Here is a 21,877-nt window from a genome sequence, read left to right as displayed (position 1 = left end):
ATTAAACGACACATTAAGAAGAGTAATGGATATCGTGTCCCTATTTTACCTGCTTTTCGACTCTTGATAACTTTGAAAAAAGTTCACGAGAAAAACATCTCTTGAAAAACAAAAAATAAAGATTTAAAATCGCTTGAAATGTCAAAATATTCGAACATAAACAAATGGAGCTTTTGAAGGGGGAGATTTTAAGCGCCTAAAGATAGGCAAAAATGCACCGGTCTAAAGCTCAGTGAGGGACTTTTGTGTCAAAATGTCGGTTTCGAAATAAAATCCCCCCACTTTATTACTCGGACAACGTTTCGGAGCTTGTTGGCCCCTCCGAAACGTTGTCCGAGTAATAAAGGAGGAGAAGGATCTAGGTCAAATCCGTGTTTTCTTGTTATTCAAAAATTAATCTACTGACCGATCATCTAATATAAAATCCCCCCGTTTAGATGCTCTCTTTAAAGTAGCATTTATATAGGGGACTTTTGATTCGAAACTGCCCGTTCAAAATAAAAATATCTCACTGAGCTTTCTTGTCGTGTCATTTTGCCTACTCTCAAGCGCACAAAAATAACTCTTCGAAAGCTCAATCAGCTGTTTTTGGGGTCTATAGACGCCTTTGACCGAAAAACATTTCGATATCGAATTCTCGAAGGCCGAAGTTAAACCACTTTGGACGGCTCCTATAAGAAGTTTTTATCGTTTACTTCATCTGTAAATCTTAATCTTACCAATATCAGATGTAACTTTAGCTATTTTCTCATTTTATTTTTTTTATTGTTTGAACGGTACTACTACCGAACACAAATCTTGTACTATAGGCGTCTTCTATACGGGGAGATTTCGAAATGCACCCCACTGTGCTATGCACTGGTGAGTCTCGGGAAATCTCCCCTAGTGGTTCATTCCTGAGATAAATTTTCTCCATCCTCTGTTATAAATTCTCTAAGTGTGTTCTAACTAAAATAGATAGTCTGAAAGACTTTCTATTTTATTTCGAAACGTTTCGAACGTCAATCACACAGTGTTTTACAATCAAAGAATTGTTAAATAGTGGTAAATTTAATATTTATGCCTGATGACGAACACTTTATAAGGAAGAGGAGATGGGGTACCCATCCTCTATCAGTCCTACCGCAGGATTGTATGCCAATATTGTTGATAAATTAGGAAAATGTCCTAAGTTTTTATTTTTTTTTAATCAACTTTATTCATAAACGTAAGGGTCTCTAAGTTCCTAGAAATTAGTTGAATATCTCTTTTTAGCTGACAAATTCCGTAACTACACAAGGGTGTCTATTTAATAATTCGAATTCGACCATATTCTAATGAAGATTAAACGATACATTCAGAAGAGTAATGGATATCGTGTCCCTATTTTACCTGCTTTTCGACTCTTGATAACTTTGAAAATAGTTCACGAGAAAAACATCTCTTGAAAAACGAAAAATAAAGATTTAAAAATCGCTTGAAATGTCAAAATATTCGAACATAAACAAATGGAGCTTTCGAAGAGGGAGATTTTAAGCGCCGAAAGATATGCAACAATGCACCGGTCTAAATCTCAATGGGGGATTTTTGTGTCAAAATGGCGATTTCGAAATAAAATCCCCCCGTTTAGATGCTCCCTTAGTGTAAATCCAATAGTTTTATTGTTAAATTGTTTTATTGTCGTGTTATTGTTGGCCTATTTCTCAATCAACTTGCCTTAATTTGGAGTTTTTTTAAAAGGGCTTTAAATTATCAACACGGCAGATTTGGTATCAATGGGCAAATGAATCAGTATAAATATTCTATTCATACCAAAATATTCTAAACTAAAATATGCTCTTCTTAAGCAATTTTTTGTTTCGGAATGGTTTTCTTATTTATGAATCAATTTAATCGGGAAAAAGAAAACTACACAAATCTAAACTCAGATTGACCTAAAACTTTTCAATTTCACTGTATATAAGCGTAAATTCCCAGCTCTCACCTATATTAGGTTATTTATCATAAATTCTGCACCTTGTATTCTAAGCACCGTTGCGGAAAACGAGATTCTGACAAATTCGTATTTAATTTGAATTTTAGGGCTGATGTTAATCCACATTTGTCTCTAGGGTCTCGTTAATCTACAACTTTACATCTATACGTACGTAATAATACAGAGCTTTGCTGTTGGTTTCTCATCACAGAGTGTCAACGTGTTTATAATGTTTAATGAGATTTTTTTTTAACATGGTAAAGGTTTTAAGAAAAGAACAGGTATTACAAAATGAGTTTTGAGATATACATATTCATAAGCACCACTAAAAAACAAAGAGAATTTTTGGATACTTCCAAAGCAAGAAGATGTAAAAAACATAAATATTGCGAATTTTTTACTTAAAACCAATTTAGTATGATTAATACTTTATTTTTTTTATAGATAGTAAATAAAAACTCCTGCAAATTGATTAATTGCTTTCCGATAATACATCAACATGGAAGTCTTCTGGATAGGAAAAAGCAGAGTATTAAACTATTAACCAACCATTCACTTCCGTTTTAAAATGAACAATCCTCCATTTCAGCTAATTTTAAATTTCCTCTAAAATTTCCACGTAAAAAATATAGGTATTACATCGCAGCTAAAATTTCGACATCATCCATAGTTTGAATATCCCTGGTCTCCCCCATAGAGTTCAACGTGTATTAGCAAAGTTCCTATCGCAACTGCCCAGGAGAAAGAATTTCAATAGATCAAAGGGTCGCCCGTATAGTTTTATGGATTATTCATCATTGGTATTTATAAACAAATTCAAAAACTGCTTCAAGCGAAGCTTATCCACATTGTTTTGTAAACATTTCTACATGTAGTTCATTGTGACTTTTATTCTTTTGCTTATTGTTAATGCCACTCAATATCCCTTTTAGCCAGTGTAAACCCTTGGTTGCTTTTCAAAATTGGTCTGGGTTAGCTCTAAAGGTGTCTACACATTATGAGAAATTTCTGTCAAAAATGAGCTTCAAGAAGCGTGCATCAAAAAATTTTGCCTACACAATTGGTATGAATTTTTGACAAAAAGATGGGTTTTTGAAGAAAATTTGTCTAATGTGTAAGCAATTCCTTTCAAAAATCATATCCAATTCAAAGTAATTTCAATCAAAAATTTTTGAAAAAAATTACCCGCTACACATTGGAACAAAATTCATCAGTCATTTTTTACATAATTCTTGAAGGAAACCTTCACGATTCAAAATTGTTTTTCATGAAAATTTGTTGTTTTCTGCTGGAAAAAGCGAGAAAAGCGCTTGGTAAAGTTCCTTAGTGAATTATTATGGCAAATTTTCCAAAAATGCCAAAGAAAAGTGTTTTTTTTTTAAAGATATTGGTCCTAGTAGAATCCGATTTGAAAAGAATCATTTCCTCTGATTTTTCATAATTCATCAACTTCCGGAAATTTCAAAAAAAAAGTCAGAGAAAATGTTCCTTCAAAGGATGGATTGGATTCCTCCAGAAACGACATCTCCACAAAACAATGTTCCTTCGTATTTTTGGGAAATTTTCTACTAAAATTCTAATTAAAATAAAATTAAATAAAATTCTAAGGAACTTCCATAGACACTTCTCTCGCTTTTTTCAGCAGAAAAACAACAAATTTTCATGAGAAACAATTACAAGAGCAAGAGATTTGCAAATGATAGCAATATGTCAAAAATTTTTTATGGAAAATAAACCCAATGTGGCATGCCTTTGAATGTGGCAGCCTTTGAATGTTTCAATTCTTCTCTTATTTCCCAAAGCTAAAATTCCATTTTGTTAATTGAACTTAGTAGAAAATAGTTAATAGTATTAACATACAGTTCAAAAAATAGAATTTTCGCTTTGGGAAATAAGAGAGAAATTGAAACATTCAAAGGCTGCCGTGTTCAAAGGCAGACAACTTTCCCCTATTTGACAAATACTGAGGAAAAACAATACAGTACCCGCTCTCTAATCCGTATCGGCGTAATCCGGACGAGTTATCGACCGCAATGTGTTCAGCAGTGAAAATCAATTATCCTGTGATGTTTTTGTTTAATAAATGAAGTAGGGTGGAATCACCACTTCTCGCCAGTGCCCCACTTTTCGCCACTTATATTAAAATTACAATTTTTTCATTATTTGTGAAATAAATTGCCCGTAAAATTATTTGTATCTCTACTGCTGTTACTTTTAGAGTCAAAAACACTAATTTTTTGTTTTGAATTTAAATGATTGAGCATTTTTAGAGGAATATTTTAATCAAGTGCATGGAATCCAAAATTTCTTATCAAATATGTCAAATGTCATGAAACTTTTATCGAACAAAATTTACGATTTTGAATAAATAATTTGTCTATTGAACAATTAATTACATTCGGTGAATACATAAAATTTGTATTTACAGTAGGGCCTCGCTATAGTCCATATTTGGTTCCAGATTTGACACTTGGGTCGCACTGGTCACACTATAGTCCATGTCATTTTTTAAAATTATCAATGACTTTTAGTATTGAAATTGCTTGTCCTCGCTCTCTTCATTGTGGATCACAATTATCACAACTACTCAATAAAGTTTGCTAAAAATATTAAAATAATGACAAAATTACATGTCGCGTACTATAAAACATAACCTAACTTAAAATCAGTCTTTTGAAATCAACGCTCAATAAATTGTGGACAATAGAGCGATGGCCTATAGCAGGGCTCTACTGTAGTTAGTCAATGTTTCGTTTTATATTATTTTTATGTAAAAATGAGCCATGGAGGAAAGTGGTAATATTCTAAAATTGATTCACCACTTGTAGCCATTGCTTTTCAATAGGCAACGCTAATTTCACTTCATAGATTCTCAGTTGTAAAATATGCTTTGTTTACTTTCTGCAATAATCTAATAATTTGATTTCTCAAATAAAAGTGAAGATAAGAGAAGATAAGATAAGATTTAATGTGTATAATAATAAGGTGATCATGAGGAAAAAGAAATGCTGAATGTATTCTTTGCATAATATTGCTCAAAATAATCGAGTTTGAACCTCTCCAAGTGGGTGGCGAGAAGTAGTTACAGAACTGGCGAAAAGTGGTAAAAAGCGGTAACAAAGTGGTTATTTTTGCATTATTAACAAAAATGAGTTTTATATACTCCCCGTTAAATTGTAGGACCATTGTTTTAACGAATCTAAAGCCAATATATCTAAGTAGCTTTGTGTCAAATTTGAGTTATCTGATAATAAGGGGTCAAAAATTATAATACAATTAATTTCACTTTTTCCTAAAAGTGGAGATAAGTGGTTACTCCACCCTATAATAGCATAGAATTCTCTGATTATGTCTTTTTAATCTTCTTTAGAACTTTCATTCTAATTCCACAAAAAAAAACATGTATTATATTTTCCAAACGTTGAACAAATTTTTTAAAAAAACCGTCCGGATAACGAAGGGGACATCTGTCATCCGAAATACGAAGCGGGCACTGTAAATACAGTAGAGTCTTCTAAATTCGAACGCTCGGGGGGTATTTTTGACATTTCAACATTTCACATTTTTTCAAAACTAACGAAATTTGTGTGAGATTAAATTGTACTTTGAATCAAATTCCCGAACTTTCTCACAAGTCTTAGTAGTGACATACTTCCTTTTCACTTTATACGATCATAATGTGTGTAAATATTCAGGAAACAGCACAGAAATATGATTTTCAATCATCCACAATACGAATTTTTTAACATAACCCCACTATTCACATTTTGAATCCAAACGTCGTTCGAATTTGAGAGATTCAGATTTGAGAGACTCTACTGTAACAAAGACGGGAACCTTACACATTAATAGCATTACAACATTTCAATCGTCGAAGCGATATTTTTGTTTTTTTCACATTGTATAATCTAAAGAGTATGCAAAAACTAAAAATTCATGAAAATTTTAGAATCAAAAGAAGTGGCCGAAATTGCAAGCTGGCCGAAATTTGGTACAGTTACCCTTGTGATTGTTTTTTCCCAGTAGAGGAGCAGAAAATGCTTCTTTGTGGGCAAGACACGAATGCCCAAAGAAGCAATTGAGGGTTAAAATGGTCTATTTACATTAAAATGATTGTTTATGAATATAATTTGATGTAAACATACCTTGGCCAGATATAGACGCCGGACACTTCAAATCCATAATTCCATGCACCGGAATAGGCGCCCTGATGCTTTGGTCCCGTGCAGACGCCATGTCCGTGTGCCTTTCCCTCTTCCCAACCACCACAGTAAGTGCCACCATCTTCGAAGTCAAAGCGGCCCCCACTGATCTGTTGTCGCCCAGCTGAGCCCGGCGAATTTGGGGCAGCTGTACCTGTCGTTACACCACCATTCTGTTGACCCTGGCTATTATTATTCATCTGCTGCTGCTGCTGTTGATGATGAGACATCGATGTTGATGCTATTTCATGTGATTGCATTACCACTTTTCACTTCCACAATTTCTTTTTTTTTTTGCTTTTTCTCTATATTTTTTTGTTGTTGTATCCTTTGGACCCTCTTATGTGTCCCCAATGGAATTTACACATTAATTTTCGAGGTGCCCTTCACATTGAGGCACATGCACGGACAAAAAACCAAAGAGACTATCGAAAAGAAATCAATTGAAAATTGATTGATACAAGAGGGGGAGAGATGGTTATCAAACTATCTTTTTTTTTTGATCACACAAACACGTGCCACATTTTTTTTTGGATTTCTTGCTCTATCTTCTCTTTAGCACTGTAACTAAATTGTCCATCTAATTAGCCGATGCCGAGAAACATCACAAAGACGGTATCATTGTGGTGTTTGATGGCTCCGTGTCTGAGAGGGATATTTCACTCTCGATGTTGTTGGTGGATATTGTGCAGAGATTACACATAATCAGGGACTTAATGAGCAATTGACTTCCATGGCTCAAGCAAATAAGAAATCACTCAGTAGATGACACTCTAACACGATTGATCCTTTTTGCACAATTTTCTTCTTCAGCTTCTTCTCCTCTCGAGAAATTGCCGAGGTCAATGTTGATGCTGTTGCTGATGGAGTCATTCAACCACTTGATCATTGTCACAAGATGATTTTCCTTGTCACTCAAATTCATTACACCTTCTCTTTTGGAGCACAAACACGAGAAAAAAAAGTTTTTGTATGGGGAAGAGTACATTAGACCGAGGGGTTGCAACTTATTGGAGCTTTCATTTCGAGTTCGTGGCTTTCGTTTCTTCTATCACTTATATACATAACATATATTTCTTTTTCCTCCTCATTCATCCACCAACGCTGTCTTCTGGTGGTCTGGTATCTGAGGAATGGACGGGGTGAAGATGAGAAATGAAAATGACACGGAATAAGTATTCCGGTGAATTTTTCTTAGCATGGTTGTTGTTCCTATTATTTTTATTTTCCTTGCTTCTTCTTTGAATAAAATTAACTGCTATTTGTGCTTTGCGCGCGCTTATAATTCTCACCACGCGACAAAAATAGCACCATCTCACACAACACACCAACAATTTCTCCAATTGAGCCCTATATTCGTCGTCTCTGATTATGTCTTCATATCAGGGATCACTTCATACCAGCTGACCACATATTTTCCCAAGGGGGAGATATTTGGGTCGGAAGTGGTGTACAGGTGAAAATGAAGTACTTGGAAGTCTTTGGAAGTGGAAGTGCTCAAATATAAAGTTTTTTTTTAGTCTAATTACGTATTTTTCAGACTACGTTACTCTTAATGAACCCTTTAAGGACGATTGGGTCACCCGTGACCCATAGAGAAAATAATTTTTCCTGACTACCTAAAGTTATTTCTTTCTAATGTTTGTACATAATCACGAAGTAGAAAGATGTAGGAATCTAGGATATTTTTTGGAAATCTCCAGCTATTTGCTATATAAAAAATATTTGAGCTGAAAAATAACGAATTTTCAAATTTTCACAGTGGTGCTTGAATTTTAATATTTTTAATATTTCAATTTTTTTTTAAACAAAAACCTCTTGGGACTAGAAACTATAATAACTATACATAATATTCCTCAACAAAGTAAAAATTATAGTTTCTTGGTATTTTCAAGAAAGCTTCATAATTTCCATGGGTCATATATGACCCAATCGTCCATAAAAGTAAAAAAACATCGAATCTATCTCTGGTGGATTTTCGAAGATTTGAGGTTAGACTGTTTCATGTTTTTGTTTATGTGTACGCAAAATAGTTAATTATTCGAATAATATTGTGTGATATATTAAATTAGCTGAGATTTCCCAGAGCAATACTGACTGAAGAAGGTAATATTTTGATAATTTATAAGATACTTCTGCGTATATGTTGTAAATTCATATCTTTTTACTCTTGTAGATGATTTCAAAAATGAAAAAAAAAATTCATGATCAATAAACCCGAAATCATCCACATATCATGCCCGGAAGATAGCGATGATGCCGACAATCTTGTCCTGAACGAAAGCGACATAATATATTTGGAACAAGACGTGGATGAAGTGGACTTTGAAGTCTTCATCGAAAACGCATCAACTCCGGAAGAACTCCCCGATCCACAGCAATGTGCAACTGTACGTCTGAAATTCCCAGAGACAAGCAACATTACACCTACCCATTACCATCAAACATGTTTCGAAGAAAACTGAGGTGCACATGGTGCTATCAGAAAAAAGAATTATAAGACCAATTGTATTTGTGAGGCATGCGACATTTATCTCTGTGTTACCAGTACTTGCAATTGTTTCGATGAATATTATAAAGATTAAAAATGAAGTAAACAATAATACATTTTTTGATAAGAATTATTGTTTTTGTGTACCAGTCTTCAAGATTCTTTGAGACCAAAAATTGAATGAGATTTTTTAAAATTAATTAATTTACTCATAATCTAAATATTTTTTTTATTAATACAAATATATTCAAGTTATTTATCTTTCAAAAAATAACAGAGCAAACGAGTAAACTAGTCGTCTGGAAAATTTTGTGCTTTTTTTACCTTTATAGACGATTGGGTCATATATGACCCATAGTTTTCCAGGACTCCTAGACATGGGAAAATTTCTTTTTAACCATAAATCTCTTATTTAGGCTAAAATATCGAGGGAAACTTGATTTCATTGAATTTCGCTCAACGGAAAGCTTCTCGTCCTTAAAGGGTTAAGATTTTTAATTCGGGCGGCAAACTAAAAAGGTTTATTGAAATTTATAAAACTGTGTTAATTGAAAAATTAATATTTAGTGATTCTAATTTCACTGTCAGTGCACCTTTTTATTTATGTCGACAATAAAAATGGAAAATATATTAGTTTTTGCGAACAAGTATAATACTAATATAACAATAAACATTTATTCATGCCCCAAGCAAAGCATTTTACAATTAAGGGACTATACAAATACAATAATTATTACTTTAAAATACAATCAGAATAAAGATTAACAGAAACAGAAAATGCGGGAGGTGATTCGAGACAAAGAAGCCTTTTTTTATCATGAAAATTCAGAGATGTGTTTATGTACAATTTTTTTTTAATATTTTCCGGTGTGGAATCCGGGTGTTTATATGTGAAATAATTGAAAAGTTTAATAGATGTGAATCTGAGACTTTTTAGATCGAATTTAGTAGTTTGTGGATTTATGTTTTTTATGGAGTTAATTTGTTTTGAGTTTCTATCTCTTTCATTTTTTTCAGTACGTTCTGTTTCACTTGTTCCTCGGATCGGGACACTTGTGTTCGTGGAAAATTGCGCTCAGCGCTCTCAGGTCATCTTCACGGCCATTATTGGAAATTTGTTGTGAAAAGAACTATTTACCAGTGAAAATTTCATTAAGATTGACAATTTTAGAAGTTTTTTCATGTGAATATACACTGAGAAAAAAAACGGGGGTGCGATTAACATTTTTTCATCATAACTTTAACACTTTTTAGGTGTAAAAATATATCATTTTTTTTTAATGTCAATTTTACACCTTTTAAGGGTAAAATCAAATGAAAGAAGGGTAATTTTAACCCATAATACACCTAAAAAGGGTAATATTTACACCATTTTCGGATCAATACTGCAGGGTAAAATTAACATTTCCGGAATGTTATTTTAACTTTTTCGGATTTCTCTCAGTATACAAACGAAATTACGTGTTTTCAGAGACTCTATTTTCTAAAAGTAGCTTCACTGGTCTCTTAGGGAATTTCAAAATATGTTGATAACCCTTATCTGGCGAATTATAAAATAATACAATAATTTCTTGAGATGTTTTAAAAGTTTTCGTAATTAGATTGGTCATCAGACTAAATAAATTACTGATTTCTAAGTATGAGAAGTGCATGAAGTGCAAGAAGTGCTGGAAGTATTACCACATTTTCGAGAGTATTGCGAAGTTTTAGAAGTACGAAGGCCTCTTCCATACAAATAATCGTGGAAGTACCTGGAAGTAGTGTACACATTTTCACCCAAATATCTCCCCCTTGTATTTTCCCATACGTATCTCTCTTAAACTAAATTGAACCTCACACGCATCCCACAATCTTCCACCCTCTATAAACCCCAACCCTCAAGTCTTCGCACAAATTTTACAATAAAAATAAATAAATAAATAAAAATAATAATAGAAAAAAACAAAAATTAATCCACGCACTTTGTTGAAAAAGTGCACTTTTCTCAAGAAGAAGTGAATCAACCATTTGAGAAAGACAAAATAATAATTGCATACACACGCACGCCAACTTTAAAATTCCCACAATCAATCATTTTCCGGTGAAGAGTCCTCACCATCAGAGAAGACCTCCTCTGTCCCCCCCGGTTTTTGCATTTTGGCCTTACAACATCTCTTTGGCGCCTCTCTCTATGGTGCAATGTGCTTCTTTTTTGCAAATTTATTGCCACTGCAACCAGAAGGAAAGATTATCTTCTCTCATACACACTCTACGGGTTGCCCCCAAACTCTCTCTCACACTTTTCTCGTCGGTCGGGGAAACCGCATCGACGTCACTTTTATTTTTGGGGAGTAGGTAAAATATTCTCAATTTAACATCACACTATTTACACAGAAAAATCTTTTTTTTTCTCCTCCTATCATCTGGGATCTGTGGCTCTTCTTAAAAATCTTAATCTTACCAATCTCCATCACAGAAATATTGAAAAAATTATATTTGGACATTTGGCATTACCGATTCTTCCTGAATCAAAATTGGATTCAATTGTAGGATTCTGCACATTAGCACAAGAATTGTAAATTTGCAGTAAAATCTCAAGAGAATGTGATAGAGAAAATTTTCAACTTTAGCTAACACATTGGATTTTGGTGTTTCATTCTAAAAATAATTTCCACTACACTATAGGCATGAAAATATACAGAGTGGTATTGGGTTGTTGCAAAAGTTCGATTCGCAGACAAAATAGAGAAAGAATCTCTATAGGGAAATGTAGGCATGGTCCGCATAGAGTGAACCTTCAAACGATGCGGATTTTCTCTTTATTTGCAAAGAGCTGACTTACCATTTCTCGTCTTGTCTCATGAGCATAATAATTCTAATTATGGCTAAGAATGACGAACTAACTCTTTGTAAACAAAGAGAAAATTTGCATTGTTTAAAGGTTCACTCTGTACGAACCATGTCAACATTCCCCTACAGAAGATTTATAGATATACAGTAGAGCCTCGCTATAGGCCATATTTGGTAAGATTTGACACTTGGGTCGCACTATAGTCCATGTAATTTTTTTAAATTTTCAACGACTTTTAGTATTGAAATTGCTCGACGGCTTCCACTTTCTTTGCGATTGTGGTACTTGTCCTCGCTCTCTTCATTATGGATCACAATTATCACAACTACTCAATAAAGTTTGCCAAAAATATTAAAATAATTATGACAACATTGCATGTCGCGTACTAAAAAACATAACCTAATTCAAAATCAGTGTATTGAAATCAACGGTCGATAAATTGTGGACTATAGAGCGATGGCCTATAGCGGGGTTCTACTGTATTTCCAAAAGGGGTGGCAAAGCGTCCCAGAACAGTACTTTCGCATCATTTACCGTTTACCGGTTCTCAACCGATTTAAACCGATTTGTAAACCACTCGAAAGATCCCACAAAATAATTTTAAGAGTAATAAATCTGATTTTCGGTCAAAAATGACTTATCGGTTCATAACCGGTTCATTACCGAGTTACAACCGATTTGAATGGATTTATAAATCTTTCAAAACAACATTTCCCAAAATAACTTAGGACTAATATAAATTAGTTTCGAATAATAATTACTCATGGGTTCATAACCGGTTCATTACCGTTACAAAACCAATTGGAACCGATTCAGTTTTATAGGAAATTCCAAGACCTTTCCGTTAAGCCTAAATATGACCCCATTCGCCTGATAAATGCACTCTCTAGAGGTTTTTTTAACCTTAGATCTTGAAAAATTGTTATTAGGAACAAATTTCCTGAAATTTGAACCCCCTTTCTCATATACTCTCACTTAAATTTATATTTAATTTTTTTGCACTCGCGACCGTTACGCTAAATATCTAAAAAGTGGTAAGTTTTTTCGTTTTATAAGATACCTTACCGTATGGAGGGATAAATATACCATAAATTTTTGTTTAAATACATTTTTTCCTCGGAGCACTGTTAAAAGAATGTGACTGTTGATAAATATCTATATTAGTTACAGGAAGTACAGCTATCGTTTAAATTTTCCAGAATCGACAGTCGACAGTATCGAAAATAAGTTATGTCACCTCTGTTATCATCTCAAGAATACGCGAACGTGCTCTATTCGGACACAATCGACACGTACGAAACTGTGGAAAAAGCACGTTCGCTGGACTTGTCTTATTGTGGGAAATCTTCATGCGCTGCATCATACCGAGGTTTCGTGCAACATTACTTTCATCTTTGCATTCATTCTGTAACTAGCTATGTATGCTCAAATAAACTTGTAATATCAAAGTCGTTTCGTATTGTTAACTTATATACTGCTCTCTCCGTGGAGTTCGAACTTCGAATAGTAAAAAAGTAAAATCATAGAGGTATTGTATGAATAAAAAACATTTCATATTTAGTACATTTAGTACTTAATCAGGAACATCCAATTCAACTTTTTTACGACCAAATAAATCAAAATCTTATAGTTTTAGTTATAAAAATTTAAAAAAAAACGCCTTGAAACCCATTTAAATAACAGTTAATTTAAGGTCCTGAAGTCGGCCTGTACTACCGTAAAACGGTTTCTTTCTGGTCAAGCTAATTTTTACTGCTCGAAAAAAAAGAAAAAAAGAAAAAAAGAAAGCAATTATATAATCGACTTTTTTTCAATTTGTCACCGTCCTAGAGCTTAAACGGTAAGAGATATAAACTTCCGGTCTTCGGTGACCCTCAATAAAAAAAATTTATCTCTAGACGTTTTTTCCCCTACCCCCTTCCATCCCCTCTAAAACCATGTTTTTTTGGTTTTTCTCGAAAACGACTCCTATGATTTCTTTTACTTTTGGATATGTTTTAGAGGTATTCCAGGCGGACACTTCGTCCAAACATGCCTATGACTTAAAAAAAAACGACATATTCAATTTTCGAAAGTCAGAGTTTAACTGGTCTTGAAATCAGTGTAATAAATTAAAAATGATCATTTATTTACCAATTTTTGATTTTGAAATGATTTTGTGATTTATAAAGCAATTTGATCTCTAATAGTTCAGTAAGCACCAAAAGATCATGCGAAAAACTATGTCACGGAGAGCTCTATCTCGTGAGTTCTAGCATTCCGCAAAGCTGGGACATTTTGCCATCTCTTTTGTTTCGTAAAAAGCCGTTGTTTTATCTACTCCATAATCATGACTAATTGTATAAGATTGATATTCATAACGTTAATCCATATTTATACAAAATGTTACTTTGGATTATACAGTGGCGACCAATAAAATAGAATCACTCCTGAAAACTTTAGTTTTTTATCCAAACTTGGATAAAGGATTGAAAGGATTGTCAAGACACTATATAATTATTAGCATTACACTAAAATTTTGTTATTTTTTAAATATTCGAAAAGAATTTCAGTTTATAACTACGAATGAATGTGATTCTATTTTTTTGTCCTAGCAGAACATTACTATTGACGCATTCTGAGTCAAAACAAAAACTTTTTGCGACCACTACTGTACTTTTTCGATGTAAGGCAATTACTTTAACATTTCTATTTTTTTTTTGTAAATAGTTATTAAGCTAATTCAAAACCTGCTCTAAATGGAAATTTTTCGCTACTCCAAATGGAAACGTCACTGTTTTCATGATAAATACATTACTTATTATTATATTTATATATTTTCTATACCACAGTTTCATTATTTAGGTCATTTTGCTCCAAATAAAGCGAAAATCCATTCATATTCACAAATTTTAATTTGTTAATTTCTCAGAAAAATTAAAAGTGTACCTTTTCATTACCGAATTTTTCATCGATCGACCATGTTTTCCAATGAAAAGCATAATAAGTTAACTGTTGTTTACTCGTTTTGCTCAACATTTATGTCATAATTCTGGCTAATTTTAGTTAAATTAAGTGCTAATCTTTATTTCGTGAACAATAAGATTTTTTTTTAAGTGTCTGCAAATGCTTCAAAAAGAAAACCCCGGAAATATGATTTTTTTGGAGAGATTTTCGTATTGTTTTAGATGGGAAAGAAGAAAAGACCAGGAATAAGAACAAATCCTCAACTCAAGCGCAACTCAACAAGGTTTTAGAAGACTGTCGTCGCGGTTTCTCTTACACTGTTTGTCTCCAATTAGAAACTTTCCTTTGTCTCCATTTTGGATTAATTTGTTTCCAATTTACACTCGCATATTTTTCTTGTATTCAAGAAGTTTTCAATTTATATCTAAAGAATTTTCACTAAACAGTAACATTCTAGAAGAGTCAAGGAGCAAAGGAGAATGGTCAAAATTATATAGGCGCTGGTCCCGGAAACGCCACAAACGAGAGTAGGCGCATTTTGTAGGTACTGATATAAGATTAAAAAATTGGCGGAATCCAGGACGATAAACGCTGGGAGTCCTTGTAAAAAAGCGTTTATCCTTCCGAAATATCGCTGTTTTGACAACGAATTACTCAAGAACGACTAAAGCGATCTTGATGAAATTCAGTATAGGGTCAGTGTATTAATTAAACTTTTTATTCATGCATACCATCCCTTCACCCCACCCTCCATTCTGGTAGCCCCAATACAAAATGAGGAGAATTTTTTTAATCTTACATCAGTATCTGCAAAATGCGCCTACTCTCATCTCTGGATAAAGATGAATCGGTATACTTTTCACCATTCTTTCTTCTAAAAAATAGTTTTTATGCTCTAGAACTATTCCTCCATGGTTTTGAGCATTGGCTTCAGAACAAAAGTTGTTACTTATACCAATGTCTATCCATTGACATAGGTCCCGGTCGTGGCGATTCCAGGACCAGATTTGACCATTCTCCTTTATGTAATTCTTTTCAGAAAAAAAAATTTAACTTAATGTATTGAACCTTCTGTCAAAGTTAAAGCTTCTGGAAATGGTTTTGAATTAGGTCATTTACCCTACTAGAAAAAAAATTAACAAAAGTTAAAAAAAAAACTAAGTTTTCAGGAGTGATTCTATTTTATTGGCCGCCACTGTATATCTAGCGGAGTTGTATGCAGTCAGTCACTGCTCTTCCAATGTTCATATGTTCTTTTCAAATCAAAAGACTCCGAATTTTTGTCAATTTGGCAAAAATTTGGAGTTGTTTGTTCTAAAAAGAAGGAATTCTCTATCGAACATCGGAAAAGCCATGACTGCACAAAATATTAGACTCTTAAAATAATGGTATTCCGAAAAACAAGTTTGGTAAAATCGGTGAAAAAGGTTTGTTAAATTGATAAACAACATCCTTTTGACAAAATTTTAACAAGATCCATTTGTTCAATTATTTAAATTTTTTGAGTACTAAAATCACTCTATTCCACGCTTTTACACTAATGAAGGGAACATTATTAAGAGTTTATCGATATTTCTTTTTTTGCACTAACTGAGTACACTTGAAATTATACTAACATTATAAATGCACAACGAACTTTTGCAACAACCCATAGAGCATGGTGAAAAGTCTGAGATTACTCTCTACCACAGGAAACTTGCAATTCACACACAATTCGCATATTCGTGTGATTTTCCTATCCTTCACCACTGAACAACTTTTTTTCTTCTTTCTTCTATCATTTAATTGATACGTTAGATAAGTGATTGAGATTAGGGATTATTGTTCCAATCACTGCAAGCACTAGTAAACACTCTGGAGAGAGGCGACAAAGTGATTTTTATGAAGTTGACACACTCTCAATGGAAAATCGATCTTTTTTGGAGAGCTTTGCCCTTCGCTCTTGTCCCCAATCCACATGGGGAGCATATGGAAGGGAGGGATGCGTTTTTGGACTCTTCCATCAACTCTAAAAACAGCCAGAGAGTTGTGTTTGAATATTTTCACAGGACAATGGTTATGGCTCATCATCCCAATTTTCTCATTTTCAACAGCCTATGCTCATAGCTTTTTTTTTGGCTCTAAAAAGCACTGCACTAATACACCTTTACCAAAGAAAAACCAATTCGATTGAGGTTCATTTTCAACTTCTCTCGGCCAAGATAAAATCCCCAGCAGTGTAATCCAATTCGATGGTACACTTTTTCTTTTTAACTTCTTCCTATTTATACATACGCATCAAATATATATCTCTCGTTTTTTTTTCTTGTAACTTTTCTGTCGTTATTTAAAAGAGACTTTTTTGATTTGTCGAAAGATAATATCGATAATTTTCGGATCGTGTGCGAAGATCTATGAGAATTACTTGATTTTTTTATTGAATTTTAAAAATAAATTAATAAAGAAAAAAACTAGTTTATTCCCTCTTGTACAGAGACACAGATCACTTTTCCATTATTTTAGTATCACAAGAAAAATAAACACGTCATCACAGAGAGCACACCAAAAAAAACTAATTCACAGGGCGAAAAAATTGTATTTAAAATTTATTTAAAAAAAAAAATAGGAAAGGCTATCAAGTAATTCTCGTTCGTTTGCATTGAAAGCACTGGCAAATGGTTCACTGAGAGGAAACTTATTAAATGAAAAAGAAAAAGGCGAAAAATCAGCCGAATGGTTGAGGAAAAGGCGACTCATGAGAGAGACATTTTCAGTACAACTTACAATACATTGTACACTTTTTCTCTTATTTATATATTTTAACCAAAAAGCTTATAAAGAGGAAAATATATAGAGAAGACACTTTTAAACCATTCAACCAACATTATTCCCAAAACATCCCTCGATTGATGAGAGCAAAAGAGAGTCATTCTCTTCTTTATTTCTGTTTTTTCTTCTTTTTTCTCTCAAAAGGAAAAATCCGAGGGAAATAGCAAATTTTCTTTGAAGGAAAAAAACACGCAAAGATAGAAGGAAAAAAAGGCCTCTATCATGGGAATTTTGGGGTGGGCAGAAAGAGACAAGAGGAGCTTAATACTGGCTAGTTGAATTGTAGAAATACAAGAGAAGGAACATTAAATTAAAGCAAAAAAAAAATAACACACGACACATGTGTGTGAAATGGTGATGCTAATGCTGACGACGATGTTGAAAATTCACTCTTGGGTATTATAAATAAATATCAGCTAACTGGTATTCCGATACAAAACGTCGACGGACGTCGTTTTTGCTCTCGATGCCATTAAACACTCTCTGGGTGGGTTTTCAGCAGGAAAAGGAGCCAATATGCTGGTGGAAAATACACGCAACATCATCTCTCTCTGGGTGGAAAAGACCAGACAATTATGGCTATCAATGGCGACACTAAGAGCCCCCAAAGATTTCTGACCAACTCTAACACTACCAATTTGCAATAGCCCCCCCCCCCCCCCTTCCGCAAACATTTCTTTGAACCCTGCAATTGCACCAAATTTAAAAGATTTAGTACACGCACTTTAAAGCCATTAAAACGACAGAAAAGTATCAAGGGTTGAGAAACGAGCATCGCACTATACTTGTACTAAAATTTTTAGTACACCTTAAATGAATTCCCAAATTAAATTGAAAATTCTAGAAGAATTTCGAGATTTAGCACATGCATGTACTAAATCTGGGAATGGGTGAAGTAGTATAGTAATCGCTCTAATTAATGAATTGCAAAATTAAATTGAAAACGTTAAAAGAATTTCGAGATTTAGCACATGCATGTACTAAATCTGGGAATGGGGGAAGTAGTATAGTAATCTCTCTAATTAATTAATTGCCAAATTAAATTGAAAATTTTAGAAGAATTTCAAGATTTAGCACATACATGTACTAAATCTGGGAATTCAATGGGTGAAGTAGTAGAGTAATCGGCCTAAGATACAAGTATCTTGGAGATAAATGAATCACTTTAGGTCACCAGGAATTTCTCTGGCGTTTATTATTGAAGATATTAAAAGAATTTCAAGATTTAGCACATGCATGTACTAAATATGGGACTTCAATGGGTGAAATAGTAGAGTAATTGCTCTAAGATACAAATGTCTCGGGTTTGAATACCCTTTAGGTCACCAGGAATTTTCCTGACGTTTAATATTGAAGACATTAAAAGAATTTCGAGATTTAGCACATGCATGTACTAAATCTTGGAATTCAATGGGTGAAGTAGTGGAGTAATCGCTCTAAGATACAAGTGTCTTGGATATGAATGAACCCCTTTAGGTCACCAGGAATTTTTCTGGCGTTTAATATTGACGACATACTATTCTCTGTCTTGCTAATCAGTTGATGGATCGTATATAGATCATCACGCAAATTTAGTTTAGATTTTAGTACTAAAGAATAAGATAGAAATAAATGCAATGTCCGAGAAAGAAAAGGATAGTGATTTTGATTTCATGAGATTTCCCATATTTGCATATGGCAAAAGCACATACATTTTAAGGTATCAGATAATTTCGTACATGTATACTAAATTTAATTTGAAAAAAAAATGATTAGTAGCAAGAAAAATAGGATACTTTTTTGATTATGTTATAGATAGACTTACGAGAGATGGCTTAGTAGGAAACTGATAGGAATAATCTAATTTTTATTTTGATTAATACATTTATAGTCAATAATAGGGTGGAAGGAACACCTATTGACACTTTGAGAATTTGTAACAGGACCTATTGACACCCTACTCTGTTTTATTTGGAATACGAAATTTGAACACTTATCCTTATCGAAAAATGTTAGATTACTTATATTTTTAAGAGATACATTAAATAAAATTGAATATTTTGACAAGTGTCAATGGGGTTCCCTGTCGAAACGGTGTTTCTCAAACCCTAATAATGATACAGAACAATATTCTGTAGGAACTAACCCCCTTCCGTGAGATTTCTGTTAATGCATTAGTATCATTTTTCTAACAAAGGAATAAAATTGTCAGTCTCGAACCCGGGAAAATAACATTATAGAATGAGAACTCTACCACTTAATTCATTGACATGACACATTTAGTTTTAGCACATACATGTACTAAATATAGTTTTGAATAATGATAAATAGACGCAGGAAACATGGTGTACTCTTTCGATTATAGCGCGTAAATCCTCCAAATAAGTGTAAAACCAAATTTGTGAATTTAAGAACACATCATCATATCTACTAAATTCACAGATTTTATAAAATATGTCAACTTTAATTTAGTACGTATTACCATAAGATTTCATCTCTTCTTTGTGTTATATAACTCACATTTCACATTGTTTTCGAACTTCTGAATGTAAGAAATTTAGTACAGATGTTAAGCCTTGTCATATTACTCAACGAAACTAAATACAAGTGTTCCACATTGTGAAAGATTATTCATTTGTTTTACACGTTTTATTCTCGCTTTTTTTTAAATTATTTTAAAGAAGAATTGAAATTTCTACCACAAGCCGGTTTAGTACTTCAATTCATTTTTTTTTTTCAATTGATTTATTGACTCACACATTGTACTAAAGATGTTTTTTTTTTTAAATCACAAGGCTTAATATAAAAAAAAACATAGAGGTTAAAAAATTATTATTTCTAACACAAACTGGTTTAGTACATCCATGTACTAAAGATGTTTTTTTTTAAATCACAAGGGGTTAACTTAAAAAAACATAAAAATGGGCACTTTTGAAATATGGTTTTTTCTCCTATTTTTAAATAGAACTTAACCTTACAATGATATGATTTAACTGAACAAATCAATTGTGTTCTATTTAAAAAAAAAATAGGAAAAAAACTCAAAGGTGTCTTGATTCAAAAGTAACCCACTACAGCCTATCAATAGCTTTTTAACCCTTTAAGGACGATTGGAACACCGGTGTCCCATAAAGAAAATTATTTTTCCTGACTACCCAAAGGTATTTTTTTGTTATGTCTGTACATAATTGTAAAGTAGAAGGTTGAAGGAATCTAGAATATTTTTTGCAAGTCTCTAGCTATTTGCTATGTAGTAAATATTTAAGCTCAAAAATGGCGAATTTTTAAATTCTCAAATTATAATTGATTTTATTTATTTCTAATACTTCCAATTTTTTTTAAGCAAAACCCTTTTGGCAATAAAAACTACAATACTCATACGTAATATTTTTCATTAAAGCGAAAAATATTATTCATTGGTATTGTCAGAAGAATTACTTAAATTTTTTGGCTACTTTTGTCCCTAAGCACAAAATACACCAAATCAGACTCTGTTGGACTTTCCAATGTAAAATGTAAGACTTATCATTGATTATGTTTCCCAGTTTAATTTTTATTGTTGATTTTCAGTCTGTAAAAAATGTCTCGTCGTTAAAGGGTTAATTCAACAGCCGTTCATTTCTTTCACTTATTTTCACTATCATTTTGATATTTTTTGAGCATGCTCGGATTTTAGAACAAAATTGATGTCATGTCTCTTGCAATATTTGTAACTTCTTTTGAATATGGTAATGTCCGTTTAAACTTTTTCACCGTGTTTCGGGTTTTTTATCTATAAAACTGTAAGTTTTTCAAATAGTTCATTTTAGAACAGACATGTACTAATTATTTGATTCAGCCTTTAGATTTTCCTGCAATTTTCAATGCAGAATGGCTTTACAAGTAGCTTTCTTTAGTGATAAATTTTACCGAGCTGCACTCAAATTGAACCCACTTATCCACCCCTCATGATAATCCTGTCATTTCACTGCAATCTTGCAATATCCAATTGACATGGTTGATAGAGACGCCCTTCAATTGGCAATCCAGCAGAAATTATTTAAATGTTATACAATAAATTGTTCATTTTCCTATTCACACACCTGACCACACCATCGTATCTGTGGTAGTGGCCAGAGAAAAGTCCCCAAGAAGACATTTCACGAGCAGTTTTCTTTTTTTGGGAAAAGGGGAGCGGGGGGTGAGAACAAATTGTTGAAAGCACTGAACTATCGAGGTGAAAGCTCCTATTTAGTGACCCTCATTTGCACCTTTAACAAGATACTTTTTCTAAATGTAAAGAGAAAGAAAGAAAACTAATAACACCCACGAGGCAGAGGGAGCAGAATTTAGGATCTATCCCTTGGGTATGATGAAAATGAAGATGCCTTATTGTTTACTCCACACACAATTTTTTTCTAAGGATGACGACGTCGCGGCGGCAATGTTAAGGGATCGGATACACTCAACGACTGAACTGAAAAGCTCAACACGATGGATATCATGAGAAGTTTTCTCTTTGAGGAAAATATGTAACTATATGTCTCTTCTTTTCCACCACGAAAAAGCTCTCTCATTCTCTCCCTTTCTTACTGGCCAATTTTCGCCAGGAGAGATTACCCATGAGAGACAGAGAGACAAAGAGTAAAAAGACTTTTCCTCTGCGCTGCGCAGTTTTTCCCGTACAT

General features: G+C 33.2%; 1 protein-coding gene across 12 annotated transcripts in view; it reads right to left on the bottom strand.

The window, feature by feature from the left end:
- Positions 1-21,677, bottom strand: part of LOC129806532 (junctophilin-1) — an 83,176-nt gene extending 61,499 nt beyond the window's left edge. For 2 of the 12 annotated variants that reach the window (XM_055855179.1, XM_055855187.1), the window contains exons 1-2: positions 21,599-21,677; positions 6,100-7,282 (exon numbers count right to left, since the gene is read on the bottom strand). In XM_055855179.1, coding sequence (XP_055711154.1) covers positions 6,100-6,416 — 317 coding nt within the window. In that variant the 5' untranslated portion in view covers positions 6,417-7,282; positions 21,599-21,677. Of the gene's footprint in view, positions 1-6,099; positions 7,283-10,742; positions 11,060-16,319 lie in introns of those variants that run through there. The other 10 variants (XM_055855177.1, XM_055855185.1, XM_055855183.1 and 7 more) reach the window with 9 other exon arrangements.
- Between the last annotated feature and the right edge of the window lie 200 nt (positions 21,678-21,877).

Source organism: Phlebotomus papatasi, chromosome 3 (assembly GCF_024763615.1).
Source record: "Phlebotomus papatasi isolate M1 chromosome 3, Ppap_2.1, whole genome shotgun sequence".
NCBI lineage: Eukaryota > Metazoa > Arthropoda > Insecta > Diptera > Psychodidae > Phlebotomus > Phlebotomus papatasi.
Note: the sequence above shows the minus strand (reverse complement) of the source record. Positions and strands in the feature narration are given on the sequence as shown.